This window comes from Rhinopithecus bieti, unplaced genomic scaffold (assembly GCF_001698545.2).
Source record: "Rhinopithecus bieti isolate Rb0 unplaced genomic scaffold, ASM169854v2 scaffold_27022, whole genome shotgun sequence".
Classification (NCBI taxonomy): domain Eukaryota; kingdom Metazoa; phylum Chordata; class Mammalia; order Primates; family Cercopithecidae; genus Rhinopithecus; species Rhinopithecus bieti.
In genome coordinates this window covers 668,836-690,203 of record NW_016812251.1, presented here as the reverse complement: position 1 = coordinate 690,203, position 21,368 = coordinate 668,836, and the positions used below count along the sequence as shown (strand labels likewise).

General features: G+C 35.9%; 1 protein-coding gene across 1 annotated transcript in view; it reads right to left on the bottom strand.

Moving 5' to 3' along the window:
• MYO9A (myosin IXA) overlaps positions 1–21,368 on the bottom strand; it is a 301,060-nt gene that overhangs the window by 72,155 nt on the left and 207,537 nt on the right. The window contains 7 exon segments of the mRNA XM_017895809.1: positions 4,568–4,680; positions 10,270–10,369; positions 14,044–15,615; positions 16,284–16,603; positions 17,812–17,961; positions 19,555–19,677; positions 20,533–20,643. Of these exon segments, the coding sequence (XP_017751298.1) occupies positions 4,568–4,680; positions 10,270–10,369; positions 14,044–15,615; positions 16,284–16,603; positions 17,812–17,961; positions 19,555–19,677; positions 20,533–20,643 (2,489 nt within the window).

The following is a 21,368-nucleotide window of genomic DNA, read 5'->3' as shown; positions in this document are numbered from 1 at the left end:
GCTAGTTTTTTGTATTTTTTTTAGTAGAGACGGGGTTTCACCGTGTTAGCCAGGATGGTCTCGATCTCCTGACCTCGTGATCCATCCGTCTCAGCCTCCCAAAGTGCTGGGATTACAGGCTTGAGCCACCGCGCCCGGCCAAGTATATTTATCTTTACTTTTGCATTTAAACTTCACCTGGAAGGTTGAAAATTATTTAACTTCTCTGGGTTTTGCTATTTCTATATTCAAGATGTTTCCTCATCTGAATATAGAAATAACAAAACCCAGAGAAGTTAAATAATTTTTCTAAAATAAAACAGCCACAAAGCAGTGGAGCTAGAATTCTAACTCAAGTTTTCTAATTCCCAAACTGGTTTCTTTTCATTCTTGTCCCCCATCCAGCTTGGATTTAGTATATACACAATTTAACAACAAAGAAAATACTTTTTAAAGAAATCACTAATAATCCTACCACTCTAAAAAACATTAGTTTACCTTTGTCATTTCCTTCCAGTCTTCATCCATAAGTATGGCAAGTTTTATATCACTGCTATCATGATGCACACAGAATTTTAAATCTTTCCACTCACCAGTACAAAATAAAAGCTTTAATGTCACTATTTTACATTCATGAGTTATTAGTATTATTAATAACAGTCACTTATTTGAACTTGTATCATGCTCTAGGCACAGTGCTTACAAAATTTAATTATAATATCAATTTTTCTTTTTTCTTTTTTCTTAAAGACCAGGTGATAGTAACAACTTTGCTTTTAACAAACTATTATAAATATGATACAGGTGAAAAACTGGAGACTTAAATATTAGGTAACTTTCCGAAAGTTTCACAGTGAGTGAAAAATTCAGAACCACATCTATTATATTGTATTGCCTCTTCTTAGTGCTTATATACGCTTTCATACTATACATCAAAGAAGTACCTTGCGATAACAATGGCATGTAGTTACTGACCGTATATTATGTATTCTAACCTCACAGTTGGAGGTTTATTTGTATATTAATTTATCTGTTCATTTGTCTGTTCATTCAATTAAAAATTTTTGAGTATGTACTAGGTGACAAGCACTATGCCTTACATATGATATTTCTAATTTTCACAACTACTGTGATAAACAGGTATTATCCTTACTTTACACATGAGCAAACTAAGACTTAGAGGCCTGATGGAGATGGAAGTTAAAATCAAGTCTATCTGGTTTTGAAGCCCATGCTCTCTCTTTCTTCCTTCTTCTTTTCCTTTTTTATAAAATTTTTTTTAAAAGCTTATTACTAAACTCATACATTTATACATTAAAAAGAGAAACTGTTCTACATGACTTACTAAAAACAACAGTATCTCTCCGCCATGCTCACCCCATTTTCTACTCCCTAGAGGCAACACTTTTGAATTGCTTTAACTAATTCTTCTGATATTTAATGTGCTTCTGTAACTATCATACTCATGGCCACAGATAATGATTAGGCATGTTTCACCATTCCAGTCCTAACCCCACCACAAACATGTGCTCCCGAAAGAATTATACTGTAATTTTAGTTAGATCAATATTCAGTATTTACTTTTAATAATATTCAGATTTTTATTATGTAAATAATATTCACAGTTGAGGGATGTAATTCCCTAAATAATCTACTTTATTCTAGAGGATTTTTAAAATTTGCTCATGAAAACTGTTTGATTTTTCATTTGCTCATTTTCTATATACAATTCACCTCCATGTGTTTCCCCATTTGTATCAACTCTCAATACATTCAAATATATTAGGTACTTTCTCAGTTTCATCTTATTGAAAAAAATCTCTCCCAGAGCCTTCTAACTTGCTCCAATTTGGAGTGGTTTCCCTCACTGCTTGCTGTGCAGTTGTTATTTGAAAAGCTACTTTCATCATTGTAACAATGATTCCTTTTGTCTCTTTTGTTTCATAACATGTCTTCCGGTATGGGTCTGTTTTCATCCATTATGTTGGGCACTCAGTGGCATCTTCGAATCTGGAAAATCATGTCCTTCAGTTCCGTAAAATTTGGCTGAATTATTTTATTAATAATTTATCCTCCATTTTCTTGGTTCTATCTTTCCAAAGTTCCTACCACTGGGTCACTGGATCTCCTGAATGGAGCTTCTAATATTCCCATCTCTTCCATTTCTTCATTTTTCGCTCAACGTTCTGAGATATGTCCTCAACTTTCCTTCTGATTCTTGAGTTGCTCCTTTACGTTATCATATTTTTAATTTTCAAAAGCTCTTTTTATTATGAATGTTTCTCTTTCATACACCATTTGGTTTCATGAATACAATTGTATTTGTTATGCAGAAGGTCTGTTGATAGTTATAGTTATAGTTGTCTATCTTGAAGTGTTCTATTCCCTGCATAGTTGATTTCTTCCAAGTTGTATTTTATCTGTTAGTTTTGGTTTCAATATAAGGTATTTCCTCAAATGTATGGTGATCAGTGGTATGTGATTATTATTTAAAGTAGGGATTAAAAAAAAAAAAAAAGGCTGCTTGGAAGCTCTAATGTGCCTTGGTGGGGCTGCTAAAGTATGGTCTGCCTTATAGGGTTATCTGGTTGGCTGACTTTGCAGGGAGAGCTCCTGATAGTAAACTCTTTGATCCATTTGCTCAGAGGGTATGGGAAATGAAGAAGGCTGGGAAATCTTAACATTCTGTATGTAAACAGTCATTAAATCCCTATGTTCCAAATATGTGTCCCAGCCCTCAATTGTACCTAGTAAACTCCAGATCCAGAGATACTCTGTTTTATACTTTCCAGATAATACATTTCTTGTTCTGCTATAATTAGGTAAGGTCAACCAGTTAGATGTATCTTTCTCAGCTTTACTTAGCTGGATTAGGATTTGGCTTTCTTGTATGTATTAACATATTTAAAATTTAAAGTCCATTTACTTTTTGGATTCCATAGTTTTATTGCAGTTGTTTTCACTTCTGAGTTTTTTTGAAGGGGAGAATAGTCCTTTGTAGATTTTGTCACTTTAGCAATTGTGGGGGAGGATGTGGAAATTAAATATACATAATCTATTATTTCCAGATGTATGTTCTTCTACTGTGTTATATCTTATTTCTCAATATTTGATTTCTAGTATTATCTGCTCTGGATTTGGGTTACCTTAAATTATACCTCTACAGTCAGTGAAAAAGTGGTCTTTAATATGGTTATGAACCAGAAAAATTTCAACATAATCTTTTAAGTTTTCAGTGAGGCCCAAATGCTTATACAACATAATGAGGGACAAAGATATTTATTTGAAAATAAAATTCCATAAGCTCTCTCTCTTTTTTTTTTTTTTTTTTTTTGAGACGGAGTCTTGCTCTGCCACCCAGGCTGGAGTGCTGTGGCCGGATCTCAGCTCACTGCAAGCTCCGCCTCCCGGGTTTACGCCATTCTCCTGCCTCAGCCTCCCGAGTAGCTGGGACTACAGGCGCCCGCCTCGTCGCCCGGCTAGTTTTTTGTATTTTTAAGTAGAGACAGGGTTTCACCGTATTAGCCAGGATGGTCTCGATCTCCTGACCTCGTGATCCGCCCGTCTCGGCCTCCCAAAGTGCTGGGATTACAGGCTTGAGCCACCGTGCCCGGCCTCCATAAGCTCTCTTAAAGAGAAAAGGATTATCTCCTGAAAGTCCTTTTCAGTTCCATTTCTAAAATACTTACCTCAGAACAGAATCCAAGTCCAAAGCTCGCACCTATTTAGTCTCATCTAAATAACACTAAATCTTATTCAGTCTCAGCCTCTTTTACAACAAAATACCATAAGTCATATAACGATTTGGAGACTTTCCCCAAATCATACTGCTAAGTATAGAGGGAGATAAAGCTCATTATATTGAAAGGAACCAGTATGTGCCACCCCAAAGTATTCCTCTGTGAGACAAATATTTTTAAGCTAAAGGCAATTAAGAAGTAGATGCAGAAAAGCTCTCTATCCTCCTGTTCCCCTAAAAGCAGGATATAAATTTGTAAAGGTGTTCTTTCTTCCCTCTCTACCAACAAGGACAGAAGTTAATCACTGGAGACAGTGTAGACCTTTATCACCTAGAAATGACATCAGAGGAATCTACCAACTTTACTCCATTAGTTTCCCCATAAATTTACCTTCCCACACTTTTGTCACCTTTGGAAGCCTGAAACTGCTTATCTTTGTCTTGTCACTTCTCTAAAATTTGCTGTTCATTGTTGAAGACAATATATAAGTCAGATTCCTAAACCACTGTTTTGAGTTACTTTTCCTCTGTATGATGTGCATGTGTACTATGCGCACTAACTTGCATATTTTTCTCTTGTTAATCTGTCTTTTGACACAGGATTCTGTCCCAACCATGAACTTACGAGGGTTGAGGGAAATTTTTCTTTTCTTCTCTTCAATACATATCTGAACTACTATGCGCCTATAAATAGTAGGTACTTACCATTTCTTGAAAAATTGGTAAATAAGCTTAATTTCAAAAGTGGCCTATCAATTCCGGTTTTTTAAAAAAGCTCAGTACACTTAACTATAGTCAATTATCAAATAAAATTATATTACCCCTATTAATTCTATGTATACTTTATACCTTATATCTGAATCTGAAGCCTTCTGTCTCACTGCCAACTTGGTAATCTCTCCTTGAGACATAGTCTTATGAAGCTTTGCTTGTTCATCAACTGATGAAAATCGCTGTGATGTCTGTAATAATTACATATGTGAAAGATTTAATGCCAAGTAAATATATGATAGCACTGTAATTAAAATTCAGGTTACAGAATTACTTGAGCTATTTAAAACACACAAAACATTCATATTATTCAGAGATTCATCGAAATAATAGAGCCTACTGAAAACTCTATATAAAGTAATCTGAAATAAAGAGGATTTGGTCAATGAAATAAACAGGATCTAGTTCATATTTTCTGACAATTTAAAAAGGAATCTCAAGTGGAAAGGCAAGAAAGTGAAAACCATTTAAAGATATAGACAAAAGATGCAGGATCTAATAAATCTAGACCGCTAACTATTGTTTTTCAAATCTCCTATTATTTATCCCAAAAGGTGGCTATTACTTTTATGACTTAACTTGCTATTATAAATTCTTCATGTATCTAATCAATAATTTAAAAGAGATGGAATATACAATGATTTTTAAAGAGCCAAAAGACAAAAGAATAAAGGCTCATTACTATCATTAATGGTCTAAATTATAAACAACTTATAAGGCTATCAAACTGTGACCTGATTTTTAATTGGCAGTTCTTGTTCCATTTGTTTAAAATGTGTCCCTCTAAAGACAATCCTGTCCCTGAGAAGAGAATTTCTTGTTATCTATTCAAGTCATTTCCTAATATTTCATTTTTCTGTAGTTATAATATTCTTTCTTTAGTCTTTTGGACTGCGTGACTATGGCCTTATTAACAGAAAGAGGAAATACCCTAAGTTGGCAAAGATGAAGTAATAGGGATCTGGTCTACACTCTTACATGAAATCAACAAAAAACCCAGACAAAATAATATGAAACCGCAATGTTTAAAACAATGGACAGATATCTCTGAGAGATGGGGAAAAAAGGAAGTATTTCCTACACTTGTCCCATCTTACTGCCTTGAGAGTTTCTAGGCTGTGATGCAGAGAGAAGGAAACCAGGTGAAACTTGACAGACTCTGAGTGGAACACATGAAGCTGAAAGTCCAAAGTGAACATGATGACTAGAGACCAAAAGACAGAGTACTGGAGAGGAGTGAGAAGCACAAAGACAGAACTCTAGAGATCTACAGAAGGCCCACATTGAATATTCAGCTTGAGTACTAATCAACACTTTGTATGAGAAAACAACCCAAGACCAGGAAAAAGATCACTTCAAAGGATTAAAGGTAATTGAGCCCATCACTCACAAAAGGTCAGTAACAGTGTCTATGCCCAAGAGCCAGAGGATATAACTTTATGATTCCCAGGGCACTGGGCAAAGTGTACAGAGGATCTCACCTCAATAGTCAAGAATAATTAGCCTTAGACTGAGTACTGTTTGAGTCTAACAAAATTTTTTTTTTTTTTTTTTTTTTTTAAGAGACAGGGTCTTGCTCTGTTGCCCAGGCTGGAGTGCAGTGATACAATCACAGCTCACTGCATCCTTGCACTCCTGGGCTCCAGTTATCCTCCTGCCTCGGCCTTCTGAGTAGCTAGGACTACAGGCACATGCCTCTGTGCCCAGCTCTTACTTTCCAGACCTCTATGCAAATAAATTGAAAAGTTAGATGAAATTGATAATTTTATAAGAAAAAAGTGTTTACCAAAATTGACCTTGTCAGATAAAAGGTTTAAAAAAGACAAATTTCCCTAGAAGAAAAAAAGAAAACTTACCAAGGAACTACACCACAAAAAAGTACCACTCCCAGGTGGTTTCATAAAAAAATTCTGCCAAATCTTCAAAGAACAGATACTTCAATGCTATAAACTGGTCCTGACTTTTTTTAGAGGAATAAAATACACATATGAATAGTAAGTGTATAGTCAACAGTGTGGCTGCTGTTTTAAGGCTGACAATCCAAAACTCTTACGTAATAAACTTTGCTCAGTAACAACCAGTTTTCTACTATGCAAGACCGACCTCAGAATCACCTAGCCCAGGTCCTAAAACTTTATGAATATCCTCTCCTGACTTCTCCCTTGTGAGAAATTACCAAGACACAGTCAAAGTGGGTTTTCTCTTACTGTAATAAGCTAATAAACAGCTTTGTTTGATCAACAGGTTTTTCTGGCAGTCCATGGAATAGACATCAGAGAGAAAGAAAATTCAACACAGATAAGGATTAGAGAGTATCTCAGAGAACAGCAGAAACAGGAATATAAGAAGTGACAGCAGTTTGGGGGGAATAATGAGAAACTTAATTTTACTATGCTGGAAGTAATGAAGATTGAAATTCTGGAGAGCTATTCAGGAGTCATATCCATAGAGATGATTGCTTTAAATTTGGGGGATGATAAAAGAAAACTGTACAGAGAAAAGTATGTTTCTAATACTAATCCTATAAATAAGGAATAGAAATGATTTTACTAACCCGCTTACCATCCAGAAAACGGAGACACTAAAAAAATACATAAAAGCTACTTAAAAAAAAAATGTTTAGCAGAACATGCCATTCTTCTTGAATAAATGCCAACATGGTGTGTATAAAAATGGAGTGAGAGCAGCATACAGAAACTAAACAGTTATTCAAATGGCAGAGTTTGAAGTAAGAGGTTAAAAAACACCAAAGTCACTAAGGAGGGAAACTACTACACTTGTTTCCCCTCCTAGAGCAGGTAACAACCGATTAATAATTTAGAAACTCAACAGGTAATGCTTATGAAATCTCCTTCATTTGTGAAAGTCTTTATCCCATTAGATTGAGTTACTTCACAATTAGAAAGGTCATACAGCAATTTCTTCCAAGATTTAATGACACACTTCAGAGTAATAAAATCAGTTTGTTCAGGAAAAAAAAAAAAATCCAGTTTTTAAAACTCCATGGACCTAGAAAATCAAATCCATTTAAAATCCAGAAAATATCTGGATTGTGAGATAGCAGTAGATTTTATTTAGACACAATACATCTTCATCTTCACAGTATCAGATAATGTTAGAACATGGAATATTCTCAAGATAAATAAAAAGAGAAACACATTTAAAAATTGTTCCTACCCACCCCATCCCCAACCCCAGTAAGTATCTATCCACATATTCTACAAAGCAAAGCTTCTTCATGCAGTGTCCACAAGAAACAAGCACCACCACCTGTTCCTAAAATAGCTCGTGATGAAAGAGAAGGAAAGGAGAAAGCTGGAGACATGACTAACACACTGTGCAGGGAAGTGCTCTACAACTACTGGCATGCAGTGACCGTCAAGCAGGTGAACAGAGGCTAGAACACTGAAAGGAGCTGAATGCTCCAAGCAGAAAGCCCAACTTCCTGGTTCATCTCAGTAAAAGTTCCCAGTGTAAAAAAAGTCTATCACCAAAAGGACTAAGGGTTGTTACAAAGGAAACTCTCAGGAACAAAACAGCAGTCATAAATGCCAAAGTTTTTCTACAAACAATAAATCTATGTATACTAGACAAAGCAGGACTTCTCATTAAAATTAGTTTATTCCATTACATAATTTCGTATTTAACTGTTAATCAGATAACACAGTATATTTCCTTATTTATAACTCAAATACAGGGCACCTCCAAAATGCTGTTATTTTATTCTACACTGAAGATTTTGGCTCTAATTATATATATTAACAGATACACAGAATGTTTCCAATTTCTATAATCCTACAGTTCGGCTCAGGTTAATGACTCATTTATCTAATCAGGGGACTTGTCCTGCATTCTTCTCTTTTTGTTGTTTTGCCTTCATAAAACATCAGTTTTGTCACTTAAAAACTGGGTATACCTCCAACAAAAGAAAAAGACAACGAGGTCATTCTGTACAATAGGAGAAATTTCAATTAACTAGATCTTTGACAATTCAAACAGCTTAAAATAGTTCAAAGATAGAACATTTAATGAGTCAAATAAAGATCATTCTAAAATTTTTCTCCAATAATTGACAGACACTAAAGAACATTAGAGAGCACAGTTACAGATATGCATGGAAATAAAATGTTATTTCACTCCACTTCATCAGTGATGTTTTGGTTCATATTAGACATATGGTCCATACATTATATATTTCTAGGACAATTCCAAAATGAAACTATTTGCCTTAATATACCCATCAATACACTAATACTTGTCAAACCACATATACACCTGATTTGGGCTGAGAAGATGATATAGTTATATTCTTAGCTTAAAATAGTGCAGCTTTATTCAAACGCAACACCAATGTTATATTGTGTGATTAATGCAAATTCACATTACATATAGCCTTCTATTTGGCTGGGTTGGTCCAGGAAGACACTTTTTGCTCACTATATGTTTAAAAATTCATGTTTATTTCTTATCAGTGAAAAGTGAGGTGGAGGAAGCAAGTTTACAGGCAAAAAATGTAAAAGTGCATTGTAGCTAAAAGCTACTGGATTATTTTAGAGCAAGGATCAGTAAACTAAACCAAGGATCAGTAAACTATGGACAACAGGTCAAATACAATCTACTGTCTGTTTTTGCAGTTTTATTACAAGACAGTCATGCCTATTTGTTTACTTAGTGTCTACAGCTGCTTTCACACTACAGTGGCTGAGTTAAGTTGTTAAGTTAGGTAGTTGCAATAGAGACTATATGCCCCACAAAGTCTAAAATATTTATTATCTGACCTTTTACAGAAAAAATGTAAGGACCACTGCTCTAGACCTTTTAAGATACAACATGGAAAATTTCTACATTAGTGCTAAGACAAAGAATCTTAATTTTGCCTAATTTATACCTTTTTAAAGTGCCATTTATTTGAGTTCTATTAAATTAAGGTTTAGCTTAGTTGCCGTGTTCACTGAGGTTTCCCATGCACAAACCATTACATGGGAAGAAGCTGTGAAGGTTAGCTTTAGATTAGCAAAGACTATCTCCATCAGATTTGCTTGCTATTTTTCTTATATTGCTGTAAAATTACCATTTCGGAGTCACTGTGAGAGGCCTGATCCAGGCTGGGTGTAGGCCCTAGCTCACAGTGAGAAGCTTGGTCAAGGGAGAGAAGGGGCTCAATAATGTCATCGTAATCATCTTCCTCTGTATCCCCCTCCCCATCGGCAAAAGTACCTCTAGTCAAGAAATCGGAGCGCGTCCGCGCCATTCGAGCTTTCTTTTTATGGGCCGGTCTGGCAACCTGCTTGACCAAATGATAAAACAAATAACACAACAATGTTTGGGTTTTTTTTTCTTTCTGAGATGATGCCAATGAAAGACATCAGAGGGCTCATGAATTTCTTGAAATATCCCTCCACCCCACCATGCCCTTTCCACTAGAAGTGACAGGGATGACCAAAAGGAATTTGATACATTTCTCTGGACGAAGGACTAGAATGAAAGCTAAATCTACACTGTTCTACATAGCCAAAGAAGTCATCTTTCACTGCCATAATAAGTCAACAAAGTCACTTGCACAAATTGCCTTCTTTTTCTTAGCAACTGGATTCTTACGCACCATTCCCTGCCTGGAGTACACCTCCATAATTATAACAATCTCAGCCCATGGCTTCTTTCTCTAAAAACACTTGGGAGTAAATGGGTAGATGAGGTGCTCTACCTACAAGAATAACAATTTCCAAAATAATGTACATCTCTTTTGCATAGCAGATAGATAAACAAGACCCAATACTTACCTCTCTTTGGCCTGGCCCAGCTAACTTCACAGGTTTCCATGCTGGTTCATCTTCTTTACGGAGTTGAGGATTTTTACTGTTTAAGGCTTCTTTGCTGACACTTTAAATAGAACAATGAAATTACGTTTCAGTTCTTAGCAGATATCCCATGGCAGCCAGTTAAAGACTTCCAGCAAATTCCATAAATATTTTCAGGTCTTAGTCAATTGCCAAGACAGTAAGTCATAATTTTTCTCCTTAGCTAATTAGTAATAATAATCCTGAACCTACACATATGACTGAATTACTAGAGGCCTTGTCCTGATGATCAGTGGGTATATTCCACTATGAATATGACATGTTTAAGAATAGTAGCTGCAAAATGAAACTCAAGAAATAAAACAGATCTGATGAGGAGGAAAGGAAAATACCAAATTCCTGAATCTTTAGAATACTAGTCTTACAAAGGGCCTTTCCATCTAATCATTATAAAATATCTGAAAAATAGCCATCCAGTGATGAGGATCTCATTATATTTTATACTGAGATAGTTCCTATTGGTTAGAAAACTCCTTCTGAAATCTCTCTTTGTAGCTTTCGTCCATTGTCTGAGTTTTAAAACTTGATGTTGAGGCCGGGCGCAGTGGCTCATGCCTGTAATCCCAGCAGTTTGGGAGGCCGAGGCAGGCGGATCACCTGAGGTCAGGAGTTTGAGACCAGCCTGGTCAACATGGCAAAACTCTGTCTCTACTAAAAATACAAAAATTAGCTGGGTGTGGTGACAGGCGCCTGTAATCCCAGGTACTTAGCAGGCTGAGGCAGCAGAATCACTTGAACCCAGGAGGCAGAGGTTGCAGTGAGCCAAGATTGTGCCACTACTTACTCTAGCCTGGGTGACAAGAGGGAAACTCTGTCTGAAAAAAAACAAAAAACAAACAAAAAGCTTCATGTTGAATAGAATAAAATCAACACTGGCAGGATAAGAAATTGTTATCAAACTTAAAGTATGCTCCAGACCATACAGGTATTACAGTGTTAGCTTATGAAAACTTAATTTTGATTGAATAACTGTATGATGAGACTATTTTATCATTAAATTCTGGGCAGAAATAGATGTCAGAATCTGATGAAAAAGTGTATATAACCTGCACCTTCATGGCCCCAATTACCTATATTAACTCAGTACCATGAGTCTCAACAACAACATATTGATAATCTCTCCTGAGTAGAACTGTAAGCTCCTTGAGAATCATATCTTACTTGCAAGCACAGTGCTGGCTAAAATTAGACACTAACTTATGATACTGGTTGGTAGATTAATTGTTCTTCCATTCAAAATCTTTCATTTACTTTTTAGAAAAGAAAGTCTAGGACACATAAGAAATTATCTTGCCCTTTGCCTCTATGCAATAAGCCCAAAACAAATACAAATAGATGCAATCTTTGCTAGCTAAAGTCTTCATAGAGATCTCCCCTTTTGTATGTAATGTATGTAAGCTGAGCAATCCTAGCTTGTCCTAAAGGATTCTCTTCTGGCTATCAAAATCTCTCTTGCCACAGTTGAGCCTATTGAACCTTCATTTATCCTCCAAAGAGAAACAACGATTAATAGAATCTTGATAGTACTTGACCACTGCAATTAACCTTTTAACTCACAGCAATTTTTAGACTTCACCATGATTTTTTTTGTCCTCTCTCCTTAAACAGTTAAAAACTACTGTGTACTCATCATGATCCACTACGGTACAAAAGGGACACTAACCTAGTATTACTTTCTAATCATAAAACCCAATGCCGATCCTTAATGATAAAATGCAAGTTCTAGTCCCAGCTATTTCTCTAAATATATGATCCTGAATAAGTCATTTCACCTCTATGGGCCCCAGTGGCCTTATCTATAACATGTGGGAACTAGACTACATAATTCAGAAGCACCAACATTTATGATTCTACAAAATGTTCATGTTTCTAGTATTACTTATACAACAGGATGAGATTTAAAGTATGAATTTTACCTGTAGAGTTTAATATAATCTAATATGCAATAATTTTAAAGATAAGTAGACCATTAATAAAGCAATAAAGGAAATCAGTTCAAATAGACCTACAACTATATATCTTGGAAAAATAAGATAAGTAATTCACAAGGATGATTAATATTTTTTGGAATCTACAATTAAGTTTTCTACAAAACAAATTCATGGATCCCAACAGCTACTTTATAAGTGTATACACCTATAATACAAACACACACATAAATGTCATAATTAACAGACATTAAAGAAGAATATTAAAGAGCTCACTTACAGATATGCATGGAATAGCATGTATCACTAAACTTAGAATGAGAGGGAATATGTTTTTAACACTCTCTTATGGGTGCATATGCTACACAGAGCCTTTGAACTTCTGGGAAATCTGTAGGTTAATGGGTGGGAATAATACTTAGAGCTGTCACTAAGCTCAACTGCACTTTATAATACTATAGAAACTCTTGGTGGAAAAATAAATTATTGATCATCTCTTGCCCACATTTACAAAGGATTTCTCTAAAATCCATATGAAATTTTAAAGGGTGGAATATTTAAATGTTCGGGTTATATATAAAAGGAGAGAAAAGGTTATTTTAATTGTTAATGTAAAATTTATTTTTTTAGCCCAAAGATACAGCCCTCCTTTCATTTCAATGATGATATTCTCCCACAAGAACCAAAAGAATCTACCAAATACAAAGACAATAGAAGTATCTTCAATTTTGTTAAATTTGTTTTTATGTACCACTTAAAAATGCTTTTCTCATGACTACCACTAGTTTAAAAAAGTATAAAGAAATTCTACTTAGGGCTGGGCATGGTGGCTCACACCTGTAATCCTAGCAGTTTGGGGGGCAGAGGCGGGTGGATAACCTGAGGTCAGGAGTTTGAAACCAGCCTGACCAATATGGTAAAACCCTGTCTCTACTAAAAATACAAAAATTAGCCAGGCATGGTGGTGTGCACCTGTAGTCCCAGCTACTCAGGAGGCTGAGACAGAAGAACTGCTTGAACCCAGGAGGCAGAGGTTGCAGTTAGCTGAGATCACACCATTGCACTCCAGCCTGGGTGACAGAGTGAAACTCCATCTATTTAAAAAAAAAAAAAAGAAATTCTATTTATATGAGGTATAAAAAGTAAACTCTTGGAAACAGAAAGTAGAATGATGGTTGCCAGAAGGAAAGCAGAGTTGTTCAATGGGTACAGAGTTTTATTTTACAAGAAGAAAAAGTTCTAGAGATCTTTTGCAAAACAAACAGTTAACACTACTGTACTGTATTATTTAAAAATGGTTAAAATGGGAAATTTTATGTTATGTGTTTATCACAGACAAAGAAGTAAAATGAATGTAATTATGATCATAAATAGGCCAACAGCCGTAACAAAACAAATTAACTTCTTTAAAGCCTGAAATGAACAACCTTGGACTACTAAACCTCACAGCTGTAAAGCAACCAGTATTCGGTGAATGCCTGCTATGTTTACAGGCACTGTACTGCCCTTCACAAATGCTTCTCACTTAATGGGGAGGAACCCAGTATTTACTCTGCTATTCATGATTAGTCAAGGATTCCTAGGGTATAACTACAACCAACTTCAGGTGATGGTAGAGTCAACAATTAGGGAATATTTTTACAAAGAGAAAATGGCCAAGTTGAGCAGCCACTTTACACAAATAGTTGGAGCAGGACAAGGCATCTTAATAAAAATACTTCAAGAAGTTTCCCATTTATACATAAACATAAACAAACATTTCACTTACAGGGGAATATTCATATTGTCCTTTGGAGTGAAGAAAATGGGCCTAGTATTTCCCTCTCTGGAAAGGTCATCAGAATTGTGGCTATAAGACTGAGTTGGCCTAAAGTGTTCTCTTTTTGAAATGCGATTATTAGAGAGTTTACAGGCTACATTCAGCTGGGCACCCATTCTGTCTGTCTTGGATAATTCCTTAACAGTACTAGATTGGCATGGACTTCCTTTTCTTTCAAAGAACATGGTGACAGGTCTATCCTTTGGGGGTAAGTGAGCAGAGGAGCTGTCTTTTTGGGCAAGAGCTGCATCTTTTACTGATAGGGACCCCATTACGTTAAGTTCTCCCTTATTTGAGGTATTTAAGCTGAGGAGAGAGGATGGCCTCTCTACTCTCTGCTTTGACTGATAGTAAGATGGTGCCACCAAACACTCTCCAATTCTTGGCTTTTCAATTGTCTTGAACGCTTTGCGCTCCTTCTCTAAAATATCTGTTTGCTGGCGAATCTGTTCCATCATCTCATTTTCATTCTGTTGCTGCAATTGCTTTTGCCTTTCTTCCTTCTCAGTGTTTAGCTTTTCTAACTTCTTAAGCATAGGATTAGAAGACTCTGTATTCAAAGAAGGAACAATTTGATCTTCTCCTGAGCAGTGATACCTTCTAGTTTCCCTGTTGATATCCAAAGTAAGAGCTTCCCCTGGTTTGTCTTCATTTTCCAATAGTTTGTTTCTTTGGATACTTGTGTCTAGTTGGGAATTTGTTTTCAGTGGGTCTTGTTGGGGGATATAAAAAAAAGTAGGCAGACTATTTGAAATGAAGGAGTCTTTCAGCTGTGGTTTACAGGTAATAGACTCAGAACTGCAGACCACTTTTTCCTTCACAGTTCCATTCTTCAAATGCTCTGCATAGCTAGTCTCATTTGAGGCACTGAGGGCATTGTCCCGTGAATCAAATTTTGGACTGCTGGATATCTTAGGTGATGGAAACAGCAAGTCTCCTTCATCTGAAATTACAGACTCTAGTTTGCTCTTTTGGCTTTCCTCAGAGCTCAGAAGTTCCAAGCTTCCTTGAGAGCTCTCACTATCAGGTGTACCCCGTGGAGACTGAAGGCCTTCAGGCACCAATTCTGTAGACCATCTGCGATCCTCTGAAGGAGAAACACCACCCAGAGAACGAACTTTCAGCAATTCTAAGCTAAATATAGCTTGCTCTAGTTCTCTCATTCTCCTACTTTCTCTTTTAGCCCGGCCTACTTTTTTCTGATGGAGATCCTCCAAGGATCTGGGTCTCTCTCTTACAAGCACACCTTCCTGCAAGTCCACACCACTCTGGCTTTGGGCTCTCTCCTGCTGCTTGTTTGGTGACTCCTTCAAGCAGTCCACTGAACTTTCATGGCTAATTCGATTACTCTCTATTACAGATTTACATTCCTCTATGGCTTTTATTCTGTTGTCAAAAGAACAATCCTCCCATTCTGAAGGGTCTGAACCCTGAATTTCCAGAGATCCATATCCTTTAATATTCACCAATCCAAGTTCTGGTTTTGTTTCTCTTAGCCTTTGTTCTTTTAAAGCTTTAAATCTATATGAAAACAGACAAAATGGGTTACAGAAATATCTTAGTTACCACTGAAGAGAACATATTTCCTGAGAATTTAAGAAAAAATGCAGAGTTGTAAAATCTTTTTACAATACCTAAGTACTTCTTAAATTAACTTGAATGCACATTTTACAATTTTGCTATTTCCATGAGTCAGATGATATTTCATTAAGTGTATTACTTCTACCTGGGCATTTCAGTCAAAATGTAAACTAATTCAGAAGTAAAGTTCTCATTTTAATATTAGCTTTATTTTAAAGTAAACCTCAAACTAAAGTGAAATTTTAATTTAAGTGTGAAATTAAAGTGAAATTTTAATTTAAGTGTGAAATTACAGTATCTGAAAGTAAAAACAGTTGAATATTGCCAATTTTGTAAGATTTGGCCTAATGTAAAAGTTAATTCTTAGCAGTTATGATCACAGACCATGTAGATTTTCGATCCAATTTAATTCAATAAAACCTTATTTAACTTCCATTATAGACAATACAATGTGGGTTAAAATCAGTAAAAGTATCACAGTATAGTGGAAAAGAAATTGTATACAACCAATTGTAATACAAATTAGACAAGTGTTAACGCAGAGGTATAAACAAAGTACTTGGGAAGAAAGAAAAAAAGCAAGTATTATAGTATAGTATAGAGATTACCTTTGTCTTGCTCTGAATCCTCTACATGTTGATTGCAAAAGGATAATTTTTTTCCTTTGTTCTTGGTACCTTTTACTTTCCCTGTAGGCTTTCCATCTTGCTTGTATGCAAATAGCAGCCATGTGCCTGCGCCTATAGTGATCTCTCCATTTCTGCTGGATAACGATGGCTGCAGCCCGTAGCTCCAAGTACCGCTGCCTCTCTAAGTGAGCACGCCAGGAAGCTTGGAGAAGAGCAGCTGCGCTAGCCATAACAAAAGCATCCTTCTGCACAGCTGCATCTCTGACTTGCTTCTGATTTAGGTAATTCCTCCAGAATCTCTGCGGGGAAGACAAAATAACAGAAACTGGTTGTCATATCTTACACTGCATTTTCACAGGAAAAAAAGAGAATAAATTTCTTATGTCATAATTACAGGTTAAGTGCCTATGTAGCTAAATTCTTGGTGATTAAAAATAAGTTTTCTGGCCAGGCACGGTGGCTCACGTCTGTAATCCCAGCACTTCTGGAGGCTAAGGCAGGCGGATCATGAGGTCAGGAGATCGAAACCATCCTGGCTAACAGTGAAACTAAAATACATCTCTACTAAAAATACCATCTCTACTAAAAATACAAAAAAAAAAAAATTAGCCGGGTGTGGTGGTGGGCGCCTGTAGTCCCAGCTACTGAAGAGGCTGAGGCAGGAGAATGGCATGAACCTGGGAGGTAGAGCTTGCAGTAAGCCGAGTTCACGCCACTCCACTCCAGCCTGGGCGACAGACAGAGTCTCTGTCTCAAAAAAAATAGAAAATAAAAAAATTAGTTTTCTACAAAAGCAGAAAGTGCAACTGAAAAAGATAAATAGAAAAAAGTTTTCTCTTCCAGATATGTTTGGCTAAAACAGCTATTTTAAATATTATAACCTTGATGGAGTTAATTACAGAACTTAATTTAAAATTTTGGGATGATTTCATGTCCTTCAAATTATTAATAATTTTAACATATTATATTCTTTTGTTACAATTTGCCCAAATAACACTAATGGGTTTAAGGTAATCCTGACACACATTCCAAAGATGAAGATACCAAAGATTTTCTTGCACAAATGGAAAAGATATTATGGAAATGATATAAATCAATGAGGGCATTAATAAAACAAATAAATGTAAAATAAGGTACCTATCATCCAAAATGAGTGTCTAAAACCAACAGTATATATAAACTCTCAAACATCACTCCAAAACCGTTAAATAAAATAACTATGTCAACAAATATTAGGTAACTCCTTAGCCCCTACTCAGACCTCACAAGACATTATAACTACAAATTCAATTTAATTTAAATTCAATGGAATCAATATTTATTAATAGTCTATTATATGCCAGATAATCTGTTGGGTGTTACGAGCACTTCAAAAGTGGGTATGACATATTCTCATTTCTGAAGTTTACATTATTATTGAAAATGTTTTACAGTAAAAAGGTTCTGGTTACTAAACAAAGGCCAAATAAATTAGTCAATCTCATGCAAAGAATCCTTTGCTTCTCACCTGGATAACAACAGATGCTTGTCTCAGATGGAGGAAATGCTGCCTACACAGCAAGACCCTGAACCATCGCTGCAACAATATGATTCTGCGGAGCACCTCTTGGTGAAGCAGATCTTGTAAGTGCTGTCGTTCCTGCTCCTTTAGAAAGACCTACCAAAAGGAAGGCGAGGAATGCAGCGTAAGAAGAAATGAGAAATTTATTTCATGAATCATCCTTTCTGTGACAAGCTTTTAGAGAAGAAAAAACACAGTGGCAGGGATGTAAATGAAGTACTGATAAATATTCCTACAGATTTATCCAAAGTAGTCATTCTCAAATTGAAATGGAGACAGTAGAATAAGGAAGGTGAGCTGGGTGTGGTGCTACATGCCTATACTCCTAGCTACTCAGAAGGCTGAAACAGGAAGGTTGCTTAAGCCCAGGAGTTCAAGTTCTATGGCAAAATAGAGAGATCTGGTCTCAAAAAAAAAAAAAAAAAAAGACAGAAAAAAAGGAAGGTAAGCAAGGGAGGAAGGGAGAGAGAAATGACAAGGTCAGCAAGAGTATCAAAATTCCAGCACCAGAGATTATGCTATATTACTCCATTGGGGAAACCACTGCTATAAGTAAATGTATTACTGGTAATAAATCATATTTTTCAAGGGTGTTGGGGTGGGGGAAAAAGTTGAAAACCACAGATCTTGAGGTTTGAATCATATAATGAATAAACCAATGATAACAGTCTTTTTGAAATCCAGAGTGCATTAAGCTTCTCACTGTCCAAAGTTATTAATAAGTTTATTTTATTTATTCCTTCATTCCACTAATGTTTAGGGTTTGGGAGGCTGCAAAGGTGAAGGAGACATATCCCTTTAGAAACAGGAATTATACCTCTCATTTGAGATCAGGTAGATATTATATACCCAAAGAGGAAGATGGTAAACTAATAAGGGCCAGAGACAAAACATACCACCTGAGTAACACAAAGAGTTGAAAATAATAATAATAAAGGCATGCACAGGAGACAATGGGACAATTAATCTCCATAAAAAAAGATATTAAGTAATGTGAAGCCACAATATGAAGGTTCTCAAAAAAGAGAAAGATGTTTGTATTTAATAAGGAGGTTATGAGGGGGTTATTATCAAGCAGGAGGCAGACATAAAGAACTAAGTATATTAAGATAATAATTTTAATATTATGAGTAGAATAAATTAAATGGAATGACAAATACACTAGAATCAGATAAGTAAGCTGTTCACTGTATAAGCAATGTAGATGAGAAGAGATAAGGAATAAAAATAAAATGGAAGCAGTAGTAATGGAGAAACAGAAGGTGATGTGAGAATCTCTTTGTAAAAGGAAAAAATATCCCTAAAACTTTGTGAAAGGATTAAAGTGAATGGTATGCTAAAGACAATTATGGTTTCTAGACTGAGAAACTGGAAAAGGGGTGACAGAGAAAGAAAGTATTTGATAAATTTAAGACCAGATGAATCTTAAATTCATCTTGGGCAAGCTGACTTGGAGATTACAGTAGAACATCTATGGAGAGATGATTTTTAGGCAGTTAAAATTATAGTCAGAACTAGAGCACTGGCCAGAGCTCTGTGATTAATATTGACTATATAATTAAATAAAAACCTGGGTCTATTCTGATATCTGATTCACTATCTTTTTAATAAACAATCTCATAGGTAAAAATTATTATTTTTTAAATAAATGCACTCAATTTTGACAAGAGCTATACAGATTATATTTACCATGGTTTTTCCAACTTGATAATTATCTGGATTAAGATTTATTTTCCTGAAGAAATCCTGAATGTTAAATTTGGATGGAATAATATTTCGGGGAAGAAGTACATGGAAGTGGCTCACAAAATCCTGAAAAATAATTAAAAAAATTGTAAAATCAGAAGGTAGTGTACGTAAACAAGACCTTAAACTAATTATCATTTTATTAATCTTTTCCTCTTTCTTTTAAACAGGGTGAAACCAAGAAGTGCATGTTACTTTAAGATACAATAAAAGGTTAATTCGAAAAACATAGGAGGCGGAGAAAGATATTGGGTTCTACATATCATATCATCAAAAGGGAATGAGAGGAAAAAAAAAAAAAAGGGCAGAGGCTAATTATCCCTTTTGAGGAAGCTTTATAAAAGACAAAAGAAAAAGTTATTTAACAAGAACCTAAAATTTCTATCAGGAAAAAAAAGCAAACGTGGCAGGATAACTGAGAACGAGGCTTTCCATCCCAGTAACAGCAAACACTTGCTCAGTTGCTGAACAGCTTCAATACAATTTCCATACCCACAGCAGCAATTGCTGATAAGAGTAGCTGTGAGCCTTCCTGGCAGCTTACTATGAAAGAAAATCCTGCTGAGAAAACTTTAGTGAAAACCAAACGGAATCTTTTCACTAGAGAGTTCTCATTGAAATATTTCAGTTACTGGAGAGGTCAGTGCAAAGAATTGTTATATCAGGAGTAATCTTAGTATTAGCAAACATTCTGATCAAATGAGAATAACCAAGTACTGGATTCTATTACAATAATCTTAATGAGATTGCTGCCATCCAATCAAAGTAAATACTGTCTATCCCTTTTCAATTCCGTATACAAAACGTGAAATGGAAAGGAAGAATTAAGAGAAGTAAGCCCTAAAGAAATAATAAGCAAGATATGTGGGAATCATTTACTTGATGTGTCTAAATATGTAAATATCACTATAAAAACAGAACCTGGAAAGAATATTTGGAGCTGTATCCTGATTGGCGAATTCGAACTGTTTCCAGCATTCCAGTATATCGAAGCTGTCTAAGTACCAAGGCATCATTGAACCTCAAGGGCAGCTAAAGCAAATGGAAAAAAGATTAACCCAGAACAGTAGATCTCCAAATTATCTGTTTATAAGCATGGCTAACTGTTGAGTATCTAGAGATTGACTGGAGGTTGTCTGGTTAAGATATATAATAACTAAGCTGATAGGTAAGGCAAGCTCACCTCTCAGCTGGTAGCTTTAGAGAAGTTCTGACTGCCCAACTCTAGGGAAAACAGAGAAACCAAGCTTGCAGGCTTCTCTGGTTGTGAAGAGAGAGGACCTTAAAAGCTCAAAAAGAATGTAATCACCCCCAGAGGCCACACAGTCCAATCACTACAAAATCTGTAACAAGATAACCTACAACTGGGTGTGGTGGCTCACACCTGTAATCCCAGCACTTTGGGAGGCCAAGGTCACTTGAGGTCAGGAGTTCAAGACCAGTCTGGCCAACGTGGCAAATCCCCGTCTCTACTAAAAATACAAAAATTAGCTGGGTGTGGTGGTGCACACTGGTAGTTCCAGTTACTTGGGAGGCTGAGACAGGAGAAATGCTTGAAACCAGGAGGTGGAGATTGCAGTGAAGTGAGATCATGCCATTGCACTCCAGCCTGGGTGATAGAATGAGACTCTGTCTCAAAAAAAAAAAAAAAGAAAGAAAGAAAGAAAAGAAAACTCTTCTGACAGGACTTCAAGAGGTATTTGCTTCTCAAATTCTTGGTGATGCTAAATCAAATCCATATAAACACCTTACAGGCA